Raw genomic sequence first — 12,537 nt, 5'->3', positions numbered from 1 at the left:
CTTGCAGTTTCAGCAAATGCAGGTCTGCATGGAAAATGAGAGGAAAATTTTTCAAGAGAACAGCTTTGCTAGTCATAGATGGATTACCTTTGTTGCCTTTTAAAGCCTTCTGGTGTTGGCCACTGACAAAGAATCATTGGCAACAACTGCTGATTTTCCACCTGTCCCTGCAACCCAAGCTATGTTATAATGCCACTGGGGCTGTGTGTGCTACTTCAAAGCTGTTCTGGAAATGCCTTCTCCTGTGTCTGTATGTGCATGTGTGTCCCAAAGCTTCTGTCACCATGGTCACCTCTGCCAAGGGTGGCACTTGAACAAATTCAGCTCAGGAGTTCTTGCCACAGAACATACATTCATAGAGAAAACTGATCACTGCTAATCAAAAGCATTTCACATCCAGTGGTGATTCAAAGATACAACCACATATCCCAGAGGAGTGTTAGGATACAGCTAGAGCAGTTCCAGCTGGAAGGAGTGTCTGGGGGCAGTGAGAGGTGGAGTGAACCACAGCTGGATCACTTAGATAGGTTCTGCAGAATCTGAGGATATATGCCTTGAAGGCTGTAAGAACAGCAAAATGTATTATATTAATTACAAGGGTTGGTTTTGGTCATATCCCCTTAATTTGCCATGTCTGGCTGCCCCCACATACCCCTTGTGTAATTGCTCTTTTATTAGCTAGCACTAATAATGCCTTGCTTTAATTATTTGGTCTGGGCTTGCCCACACAAGGAGTGTTCTCTAATCTTTACAAGTTTTCTTTTTAAACTGAACTGTTTTGGAAAATGTTGACTGAAGCCATGAGATGCCAGGCAAAGACCTGAGCAAAGGCCTGCTTTGGTCACATTTTCAATGTTTCAATTGTCAAGGGCTTTTCTTTGAAATGTTCCAGTGTTAGAGTACTCTGGAGCAGAAGCTCAAATCTTTATTTGGTAGATAGGAACCCTCCCTTTCAAATGAAAGCCATGAAAACAAGATTGTCAACCCTCACAAAGCCTTTGCAGTTTGGACATCTCACACAGCCAATTAACAACTCAGAATATCTGGAGATTCCATTCTAAATGAACCTGCTTGAGCTTTTCTCACCTCTGGGAAGCTGAGTTGACCTCAGCATTTCCCCACATATAAAAACATGTTTACAATCATGTAATTTTACATGATTGTCAAATCACACATGTCCCAGCCATCATCTGTGGTGGGCTCCTGCCCACCATGGTGAAACCAGAAGGTGGCAGGGAGAGGAGAAGTGGGAGCAGGAGGAGGGGGCAGTTGATAAACTGGTGAAGGAGGAGAGAGAGATGGAGGGAGGGAATGGATCAGACAGCAAGACATCATGATCCAGCTGAGCAGACTTGAGAGCCACTGAGCAGAAGGAAGGGCCAAGGGAGAGAGGAGACAGGATGTACCCCAGCTTAAACTGTCTGAGATTGGAGGAAAGAGGCAGGAGAGTTGGAAAGGCCATGCAAGGGGAGAGGATGGGACCTCAGCCATCATGCCTCCTTTGGGGAGTAGGGTTATGCTGTTTCATTTGTAAAATGGTGCATTTGGGAGCAATGAGAGGTGGACATGGCTGTAGAACAAGGATGGTGATTTTAGTAGAAATGTTTGCATTGGGCTCTCATTGTGCTCTCACATCTGAGGGAAGTACATTTAGTCTGAGGCAGTTGCATAACATGGTGCATTATTTTGATAAAAAGCAGAGATTTTATATGCATCAACAAAATAAGACCAGCAGAATATGTACATTTTAAGATCTTACAGAGTGCTCAAATGGGTAAATCTGCTTTCATTCCATGAAAAAAAATAAAGAAGCAACATGGTTTTGAGGGTTAAAAAAATCTAATATGTCTTTTTCTGTTACTACTCTCTGAGGTCTAATGACATTTTAAAGCACATAGATAGGTGTAAATTTGATTTATTTTGGAACATCTGATACTGCATCCACGCCGTAAACTATAAAATCCAGCTGTCCAAGTAAATACTCTGTGTCAAATGAATAACTTACCCTAATTTGGCTGCACCTCTTGGGTGTTTTTTTTTTGAATATGTATCTATATATGGATATATAAATATACACTTACACATGTGTGTATATATATATATTTATATAAAGGAATATCTACAGACTCAGACTGTTTATCTTTTGCCACAGTGTTTAAATATCAAATTAATAACACAATAACAGAGATGTCAGTTAAAAAAGCAACATGATCCATACTCTATAAATAAAGCTATGCAATCTCACAGCATATACTATTTCAAATATCTTTGCATTTGTTTATATGAAAAGGCAACTGGAGTGGAAACAATGAGATGAAAATCGTGTTCTGAGTAGTCCCAGAAGGAATACCTCTGCCTGGTCAAATGGCAGTGGATTGCTCCTGGCATCCGTGGGAAGATGTCATTCCTGTCATCACACAATGGCCTAGACTGTTATTTTATGCTTTCCCATTATTTGTTCTCTGCTCTGCATGCTTCAGTACATTCTGGCAGTGGACATCTTTTGGGTTGCTTTCTGGAAGACAGAGAAGTGAACTAGCAAATAGACCAGCAATTACATTTTATATTGTACTATAGGCTTACAGAATAATAAGCTGATACAGGATGAGCTATTTCAGGTAGTTATATTAGCAGCCATTTTTAATATTTAAAGTTTGTGCTAGCAGCTTTAATACTGTTCTACATTTTCATAAAGAAGAGTGTTTCATAGCTCTGTGCAGAATTTTGTCCCTGGCAATTTAAAACTGAGCAGTAATTTTTGCAGCCAGGTAGACTTTTGCCTTACAGATTGCTCTGCAGACATCTGTATCCACATGGAAGTAGCAGCTTTTGCTTTACCAGCATGTAGATTTTGTGTGTGTTCTCTTTTTTTTTTTAGTATAACTGTTATTTTTTAAGATTTTGACAGGATTTTTTTTCCCAGTTCACTATTAGGTGAAGTTCCATCTTGCCTTGCTCTTTTCTTCTGCATCCCACCTAGAGTACCTAGAGTACCCCCAGGACTTCAGGGGATGTGTGATTTGGCATCTGGGATGAATTGTCTGAACATCCAGCAGCCATGCAACATTCTCCAGTTTTATTCCCAGAAAGCTTCCTAGTGTTTGGCAAAGAAAAACTGGAAATTGGAATTCCTGCAGCATGGTTTTGGCTCTTTGGATTTGGGACGTCTGATCTAAAATTAAGAACCAAAATCCCAAACCAACTCTTCATTCTAAGAGCAGTCAGGGGTTCTGCAGTCATTGTAACAATAGAAGAAGCAGAATTTTTATTTCTCCTCCTTTCCATGAATTTAGTACCATTGCAATGCCTTTATCATCAACACTCCCCAAAATTGTTAGAGCTAATCCTCATCCCTTCATTTATAGGCTCTGTTCTCTCAGAATGGTGTCCCTGTCTCAAAATTTGCTTATGTTTCCCAAACATTATCAAACAATGTGTCCTATACAGCATCTCTTCCTTCAGAAGTGCCACTCTTGTGAGTTGCAAACTATGTCATAGAATGTGCTGTCAAAGTAGATGAGATGGGCGTTTCAACATGTTGAGTTCTAGTTCAAACAGTGATTTACTATGTCCCTCGTGAAAAGATTTTAAAATAAGGTTTTGATTTCTTTTTCTTTATATTTTTTAGGTCAATGTTTTTTTCCATTTGATCGGCGCCGTGAAAAATATTATTATTCTGCTCTGATACAGTCAGGGGAGCTAATCAGTTTTAATCTAAAAATAACATTTTTGTCCTCCAAGCACATTCACAGTTATGCTCAGTCACATGCTGTGAACATAGGAAGAAATCTATCCCTCACAGATCTTCATGGCCTCCTTATCATAGGCAGAATTTGTAGCAGGGTGTGTGTGACATGAAAGCATGTAAAAATTAATTTCTCACTCAAAATGCTATTTCCTAGCCTATTAGATTTAATGCTATGTGTGCTTCCAGCAGGCATTTCTGTACTTTTCCAGATGCTGGCTGTCACAGTGTGATTGGAAGAATGGTGTATTGTCATAGGAAATCTGGAGAGACCCACTCAGGACACTTGAGGTTTTTTTAAAGAATGCTTCATACAGGGTAAAAACTGTTTTTGAGGAGCTCTTTTTATTAAATCCTGAAAAGTTATTAAAGCTTTAACAGTAGCCAGGGAGGTATATCTCTTCCAAGACAGTGAAATTGTCCCAGTCATATCTTGCTTTGAAAGAATTCTAGACTGAAGGAAGTACACCTTGACATCTTTCCTAGTCTTTCAGGGCTCAAGATAAAATGAGCTTTTCTTTCTCTCAGCTTTACTCATTGTAGGGCTGTAGCATGCCAGAAACACTGGAGCTCTACATGCTTTTGAACAGCTTTTGACAAAGCATCTCTTTCTCCGCAGCATTTAAAATATGTACAAAATGTTTCATATATTCTTTTCAGTGGTATATTCTTCTAGTCCCCCCAAAGAATGTAAATTCCCTGAGCCCCCACTGTGTGAACTGCTGGGCCCTGCAAGCCCTGTGCCTGTCCATCCCTCTTCATACCCTTCATTCAGCAGTGGAGCACCAAGATGTCCTTGCTCAGTTGGCCACAGTGAATCTTCTTAGATCCTTTGAAGTCTGTGTTTCCTTATTATATTTTCAAGTTTAGGAAATGGTAATTTCCTGGAGAGATATCGTATTTCATGCAGTGTCCAAATATAACCATTGTCAAAAATAACCATTGTCTTGCTTTTATTAAGATTTTAGATGTTAAGATGCTCATAGTTGCAGATTTCACACGCAAATTGCAGGCAGATACCAAAGCTGTTGTCTGAGGAGACAGTTAATTTCTTCAACTTAAAGCTGGGTATGAAGATTGTGTCTGCACTGTATTTAATTTTTACTAAGGTCTTCATGTTTTTTAAAAAAAATAAGGTTTCCTTGATGCCTCTTTTGGCTCAGAACTGGTGATGCTTGGCCTTTACATCTGATCATTGCCCTGTTTGTTCTTTACCAGCAAATTTTTTGTTAGGGTAAGGGCACTGGAGCTCAAATAAGCATTGTAACAGAAAACAAGATTAGTTCAGTCTGTGATGCTCCACCACATAATTCTCATTTTGAAAGCAGTCTGGGATTTGCAAGTGAACAGAAGTAACCTTTATCAGGCCAACCTTTGCACAGGCTGTCTCTTCCTTCCTTGTTAGATAAGGACATGCACTCTCACTCACGGAGACAGGATCATAACTGTTTTCCTTCACACAGATACTCTCACAAAGCATTAGAGAAATGACATTAACAGCATGCTGAAATGCAACCACACGTGGGATTTTTTTATCCTGACAATGAATTATCACTCTGCAGCAGGAAGAAGACAGTTTGCCTCCAAGTACTGGTGAAAACCTTTAGGGAACCTTTAATAAAAGTCTTTAGAGGACTTTGAATGGCCGCCTACAGCAGAGAGGATTTCTGGATTGCTTCATCTGAAAGATTGATCTCTCTAGGTGTGTGCAGACATAGTCTAAAGCTATGCACACCTCAATTTTCATACCCCAGCAAGTGCTGTGCCTTCAAGAAATGTAAAGTGATAGTTCCAAAGTCAGCAATTGGTCTCAAACTTCATGCTACAATACCTCAGCTCTGTGTTTTGCCTTCCACTTGCATTACATGCTACTTCAGACTGTGAATTGTGGAGGATTTGACAATGAGCATCTCTGGCAAGTCTCTCCCTGTCTGCAGTTGGGACTGCACTCAGTTGTTTCGCTTGATCTCCATCAGCTCCCTGAGGTTTCTCCTACCCCTACAACATTCAGCAAAATAAAGTGTTTATGGCAAGTGGGGAGTTGCCAAGTAGCAGATAACCAAAATAGCAAGTAGCACTTCTGACAAACCAGTGTGTCCTGGAAATCTATTCCATTCACAGGCAGGAGATTGATTGTTCTCAGAGGGGAAGAGGATTTGGGGGTTTTGGCAGAATATTATTTGGTTGTGTCTCTTTGCAACTTATAAAGTAGTTTTCACCATTGCAACCATTAATTTCACATTGCTCAAAGACAGGCTAATAGTTTGTCAGTCAAATCTGTAATAGTCATTGCCCTTAAAGTCAGTAGCCCTTTTTGTGGCCCACATGTAAACTTTGACAGCATCAGACAAAGGATTGCACTTTTAGGTCAACCTTCATTTTTCAAACACAAGTTTTGCCCACGGTCCTCACTGTTCTGGGCCTGTCATGCTGAGGTATGAGGAGCGGCAAAGACTTGTGTTTACATGGTTGAGTGTATGAGGATCATTGTGGTGTATCTGTGGGATGTAAAAAGGTTTCAGGGATGTGGGATGTATAAAGGCTTCCACCTTCTGGCTGTCAGTCCAGTATCTCAACACTCCTTGAGTAGTTAGAAACAAATTCTTCTGTGGGGTGCCAGTTATTTCAGAAGAACCTGTATGGGACAAGGGATGTCAACCCTGTCTCTGCTCTCTGCAGTAGTTTTAGATTCTGGATCAGGATGGAACCACCAGAAGCAGGCAAGAGGTGAGGATAGGTAGTTATGAGGTGGGGGAGACTGAGACTAAAGGTGGAATTGATGGACACCAAGTAGGAGACTTCCAGAAAGCTTCATTGGGTTCATACTGCAAAATCCTCAACTGGAGCTCCTGTGGCCCTTGAGAAGAGTGTCTTTCACAGCACCTCTGCTTCAGCATCTTGATTTGCCTTTGTCTTGCAAGGCAGGATTTATTGTGGCCACCAAAGCATGGTGGATTTGAAAGGGATTTGAAAGTCTGTGGAACACACTGCCCATGCCTGGTGAAATTCTTCCCATCTCCTGTAGCAGTGTTGTGTCACATGATAATTTAGTCATGTTTTCCTTACAATTGAAAGAATATCTGCTCAGAAAAGAACAGGGTGAAGATTTTAATGCTGTTTGAGGTGGGCTGTCCTGATGTAAAGCAGTGTGCTATTACAAACTGTTACATGTGCATAGATTGTTTTAAGAAATCTATGTATGTGTGTGAACTGCTACAAATGAATGATTAATATTTATGTGGACATCCCCTAAGACAGTCGAGATGGCACCAAGGGAAAGTGTAGGTGTTCTTTCTTGTGTTGTCTAAAAACCTCTACACTGTTAGTACAAGTTTATTTTTTCTGTTCTGTTCTTTTGCTGGGAGAAGAGTTTGACAGGTGATTTCTTAGCTGATGTATCCCCCAGGGCCGTGGTATGCTGATACTTGAGGATCCACACTTTCTACTGGTTTCCTTATGTTAGATTTCTTAATGGAATTTTTTAGGTTAATTTCTGTTCACAAAGTTCAGCATTAAATGGGATTTCATTGCTTGAGAATTGGCATTTTCTTGATATAGTAGTAAAACAATTTGTAGCAGTCTTTTATAGGATATACAATTACAACAACATTGTAATTTAAATTTGATATCAATGTTATTGGTGCATTCAATTATAAAATTTATAAAATCAAAATTTTTAGTTGGTAGTTAGAAATTCATACATATATTAGTAAGCATTTATTAGATTAAATTTAATGGGAAATTGTGAGCAATGGTAGTATGAATCTGATATTTTAGGAACTCATGACCTCCCTTTATAGATGATAGAGTAGCAGGTCTCAGAAGCTGTGTTGGCCGAGTGGTGTTCTCCATGGAGTACTCCAGCCTTCCTCTTCCTGCCATTCCTTCTGAGGGACCCTCAGGAGAGCCATCCCTCCTGCACTGTTCAGGCACCCACATTTCCTTCCTCTGAGCAGTCTCCAAGAGTGGAGACAGGTCTCATCCTCATGTGGAACCAGGATTAGATCTTGCTGAGTGCTTGGCCCATGAGTTTGACAACAGAGATGTGGAGCAGCTGACATGAGAGTCACTGAGGACAGGAATTAATGCTGGACAAAGCGCATTAAGTCCTGGAAGCCCCACTGGTGCAAGTGTGGTGGGGCCAACAACATGCTCCCCAAAGTGTTGTTCATGGAGACACCACTATTATCCTCTGTTGTTCACAGAATACTCTCATTGTCTGGTTTTATATGGGCAGAGATGATACACAAGTTTAAGTATAAAAAGCCTTGCTGAAAAAATGCCTTTTCATTTTTTTCTTGGTTTTATCAACATTCTGGCTATAGTAAGCAAAAGCAAATACAAAAATGCTGGATAGGAGGAGTTATATAGCATAGACTTTGACAGATCAGTTAATTGTCTCACATTGCTCAGCTATCAAAGTTCTGATAATTGCTGCCATATACATATTTTGAGGTGGAATGGAAAAATAAGCTTTTGCTTTTCCTCTGTTCTCATTGCTTCTCCATTTTAGCTGGTTTTATCTGACTACATAAAAATTGCATTAAGAATTAGTCAGTTAGGCTCTGGGGCTTTCTTTCCATCATACAATTTTGCTTTGAATAAATCAATAAATTAAGGCAACTGTTCCATATTTCTGGTTGTTTCCATTGTTGAATGTGCTCTATAGTTGATTTGAAAGATATTTTAATTTGATCTTTTAAGTATCTTTAGGTGGTTTTCAGTAGAATAATTCTGTGAAGAAAGGGTCAATATTTCTATGTGCATTTACATGTAGGGCTTTGCTCTGTTGAAGAGCCTGTTGGAGAGATGTAAAGTTCATAAAAGAGTAATGACAAGACACTATACATAAAGCAGATGTAATGCTGTAGAAGCACAGCATCTCCTCAAGAACAACTATGGCCTAGACTGGGGAATCATTACATGATTTCTTAATCTCACTGCTTCTATCCCCTTGATAAAAGTAAAATGTAATGAGCTTACTCTAATGGGCACTCGGCTGTATATGGTGCTCCTGAAATGTGCCTGTAACTACTCAATGAAATGGTTATTGACAAATCAGGTTAGATCAGCATAAACAGGGAAACCCTCACCACTGTACACCCATCATAACATCTTAATGATTGAAAGCTTTTTCCAGGTGGAAGCATCTGTAATCCATATTTTTTCCTGGAATTGTCACAAAATCACAGAACGGTTAAGATTGGCAGAAATGTGTGGAGGTGACCTAGTCCAGCTTCCCTGCTCAACCTGGGTGCCCAGGACTATATCTACAGTAGCTTTTGGATATCTCCAAGTATGGAAACTCTACAACCTCTATGGGTGCTTTGTGTCAGTCACCCTCCCAGTTAAAAGGCATTTCCTGATTGTCAGAGGGAACCTCCTCTGTTTTGGTTTGTGTCCATTGCCTCTGGTCCTGTCTCTGGGCAAAGACAGGAAAGAGCCTGGCTCCATCTCCTGCACAGCCTCCCTTCAGGTGTTTGTGCACATTGACTGAATCCCTCCCTAAGCAGGCTCTTCTCAAGGCTGAGCAGTCCCAGCTCTCACTCTTCCCTTGTAGGAGAGATGCTTCAGTCCCTTGATTATCATAGTGGCCTTTTGCTGACTCCTGCAGTAGCTCTGTGTCCTCCTGGAAGCCCAGCCCTGGGGATGTGCCTCACTGGGGCTGGGGGGAGGATGTCCTCCCTCAGCCTGCTGGCAATGCTCTGCCTTGCACAGCTCAGGATGCCATTTGCCTTCCTGTGCACACTGCTGGTTCAAACTCAGCTTGCTGTCCACCAGCACTCCCAGGTTCTTCACAAAAAGCTGCTCTCCAGACCATTCTGGCACAGGGGTTTGCTCCTCCACAGGTGCAGGACTTTGGATTTGCCTTTGGTGAACTTTTTGAGGGCCCTGTTGGCAGTTTCTCCAGGGATCCCTCTGGATGGAGCAACCCTCTGTCAGATCAGGCATTCCTCCCAGCCGCTTGTCATTTCTGAAGAGCTGCAAGAGCAGATGCCATCTGATGGCTTCCACTGTCTTTATGATTTATACTGCTACAGACCAGAGGATACCTAGCTTGTGGAATTCCTTTGTCAATGTACAGATGAGCTTTGATAATCACCTAAAAGGAAATCAATTTAAAGCAAAGAGACCTCAAGATAATTTTCCTCTCAAGATAATGTGCCCAAGAACAAAAGTGCTTTCAGCCTGTAATCGCTTCTAATTAATTCTGTATTTTGTCATCTCTTAGGATGCAGGAAGTCAACAAATAGGCTTCTTGCTTGGAAGCTGTGGAGTTACTGTGGCCTTGACCAGCGATGCATGCCATAAAGGACTGCCTAAAAGCCCCACAGGGGAGATACCACAGTTTAAAGGTAACCTGGCCCTAGTTTATCATGGCTCTCAGTGGTCATTTACTACAACAAACTGCTCTTGTTTAGTGGCTGTGGGTGAGGGTCAGGCTGTGATGAAACCCTTGCCACAGGAGCAGCTGGGCTGCTGGGACACTGCTGTCCTGGTGTGTCACTGTGACTGTGCCAGCCTCATGGATGGAGAGCAGCACCAGTGCTCCCAGTCCAGCTCTCTGCTGGCTCAGCCAGGCTGCTGAGACCATCTGTGGCCACAAAAATACAACCAACAGACTTAGGACTGTAGTAGATGAGAAGTGTTCATATGATTCCCTCCTTCAGTGAGGTGTAGGGACAGTAACTTCTCATGGGAGAGTTTTAATGAAACTGCTGGGGTCAATAACAGCATAAACTGCCCAGCCATTCCCTCAGGGACTGCCTAAAAACACCTCAGTAGCTGTGTTAAAAAAGCAGATCTGCAAAATCTTCTTTCCCATACTACACTGAGGTTCAAAGGAAGCAGTATTTAGGTAATGGTGACACAGACTTTTCAAGAATAAAACTCTGGCAGGGAAGGTTTTGTCTTGTCTTATCCTGCAGAAACTCAATGAAAGCTGGCTTTTGTTTGTACCTCAGGCTGGCCAAAGCTGCTGTGGTTTGTCACTGAGTCTAAACACCTCTCCAAGCCACCTCGTGACTGGTTCCCACACATCAAGGATGCCAACAATGACACAGCTTACATTGAGGTGAGTTAATGAAGATGCATCTTCTCCTCAAATCATTACATGTGGCACTCTGGATTAGGTAAACATCATTATTCATTCAGTAGTCACAGAAGCAAAGAACATCCTGCTTTAGCTTGTTAATAAGTAATGTTTTTTTAATAAATTCGACCAATACTGATTTCAGAAAAGTCAATGGAATGTTAAATTGTATTCTGGGTGTTTCTAACATTAACATTTTTATGTGGCTGCTGCAGTGTTATATTACATTTGCCTTGAGCAATCTTGGTTCTGTTCAGTGTGGGCTTGCCCACTAGCCTCGAATGGATAGATGACAAGGTTCACAGTGAAGCTTCAGTTCTCATATCCCAATCTTCAGGCTCTTTGAAAAAGAAAGAATTTCTTGTTCAAATGCTTGCCTGTCACTTACTGCTTTATGAGTCACACTGCCAACAACAGAACCGCATCAGGAGGGCAAAGTTAGCAATGCTGTTGAATTTAATTTTCCTCCTTTTTTTCCCCATCATTTTCTCCCCCTTCTGCATAGACTCAAATGCTTTAAATTCAGTGGTGGTAATATTGAATTTAAATTATTCTTCAAAGGGACTAGGTGCAAGTGAATGGACCAAAGGTGTTTCCTGTCTTAGTGCAATCAGGACACTGGGCTAGAGAAGCAGAGATGTCTTCATGCTCAATCTTGCTGATTATCTTCATCATGGAGAAATATAGAGTATCTTCATCATGGAAAAAGATAAATGTTTAATTTATTATCTACCCCTGATAGTTCTCAGACACTTACATAAAGTTACAAAAATTATTTCAATAATCACCAATGGCCTCCCACCTCTTTTCTGCTGCTTTTTCATGTGTCTCACATTCTCCTGATCAAAGAGCTTGTGTCTTTCAGGCTGTATACATATAGATTATTATCACAGCACCCAGCAAGGATTCTGCAGTCAGCACTTATCACATGCCTTGTAAGATGCAGAAGGGAGAAGGTGGGGTTTAGTGGCTGGCCTATAAAATCTAACATGTAAACACTGAACAGACTGAACTAGGTTATTCTCTGCTAAATCTAGCCAGTCCATTAGTCACTGACACAATCAGAATTGTTAGAGTTATGTTTCCATGATGCCTGTTTTCAAACAACACATGGATTTCAGATACCAAACCTGGGAATCTTCAGTCAAAAGAGAAAGCCTAGCTGAAAGAAAAAATAAAAATTGCCTTTTAACAAAGAAATGCCTCCAAAATTCCCCAGTACTGCTGCCTTCTTAAAATAGAGTCATTAGATGTGTCCATCATTCACCTGCAGAGGAAACACTTTAAACATAGCTATTAAATAATGGAATTATGGTAGTTCTTTCACACTGACTTTCCCTGCTTGTTTCTTTTTAGTACAAAACATGTAAAGATGGAAGTGTGCTTGGGGTAACTGTGACAAGGATTGCACTGCTGACACACTGCCAAGCTCTGACCCAGGCATTGGATACACAAGAAGGTATGGAATGTACTCATCATCCTTAAAACATGTGTACATCATCACAGTACATCATCCTTAAAATCAAGTGGGGATTGTCATTTATTTTCATCAGTCTCCTATATAATGTTTTACACAGTTCGGTGCCAAAGGCTTCTAGATTTAAAAACATGATTTTTTTATTTCATTTGTTTCAGGAAATATGTTCATGTTTAAAATATCTATAGGAGAGGTACAAATAATGTCTTAACCAATATAAAT

General features: G+C 40.8%; 1 protein-coding gene across 2 annotated transcripts in view; it reads left to right on the top strand.

The window, feature by feature from the left end:
- Window positions 1-12,537, top strand: part of DIP2C (disco interacting protein 2 homolog C) — a 147,560-nt gene that overhangs the window by 53,917 nt on the left and 81,106 nt on the right. For both annotated transcript variants that reach the window (XM_014309350.2, XM_031061698.1), the window contains exons 11-13: window positions 9,978-10,101; window positions 10,711-10,820; window positions 12,195-12,297. In XM_014309350.2, the coding sequence (XP_014164825.1) occupies window positions 9,978-10,101; window positions 10,711-10,820; window positions 12,195-12,297 (337 nt within the window). The remainder of the gene's footprint in view (window positions 1-9,977; window positions 10,102-10,710; window positions 10,821-12,194; window positions 12,298-12,537) is intronic.

This window comes from Geospiza fortis, unplaced genomic scaffold (assembly GCF_000277835.1).
Source record: "Geospiza fortis unplaced genomic scaffold, GeoFor_1.0 scaffold270, whole genome shotgun sequence".
NCBI classification, from domain to species: domain Eukaryota; kingdom Metazoa; phylum Chordata; class Aves; order Passeriformes; family Thraupidae; genus Geospiza; species Geospiza fortis.
This window is presented reverse-complemented; position numbering and strand designations above follow the sequence as displayed.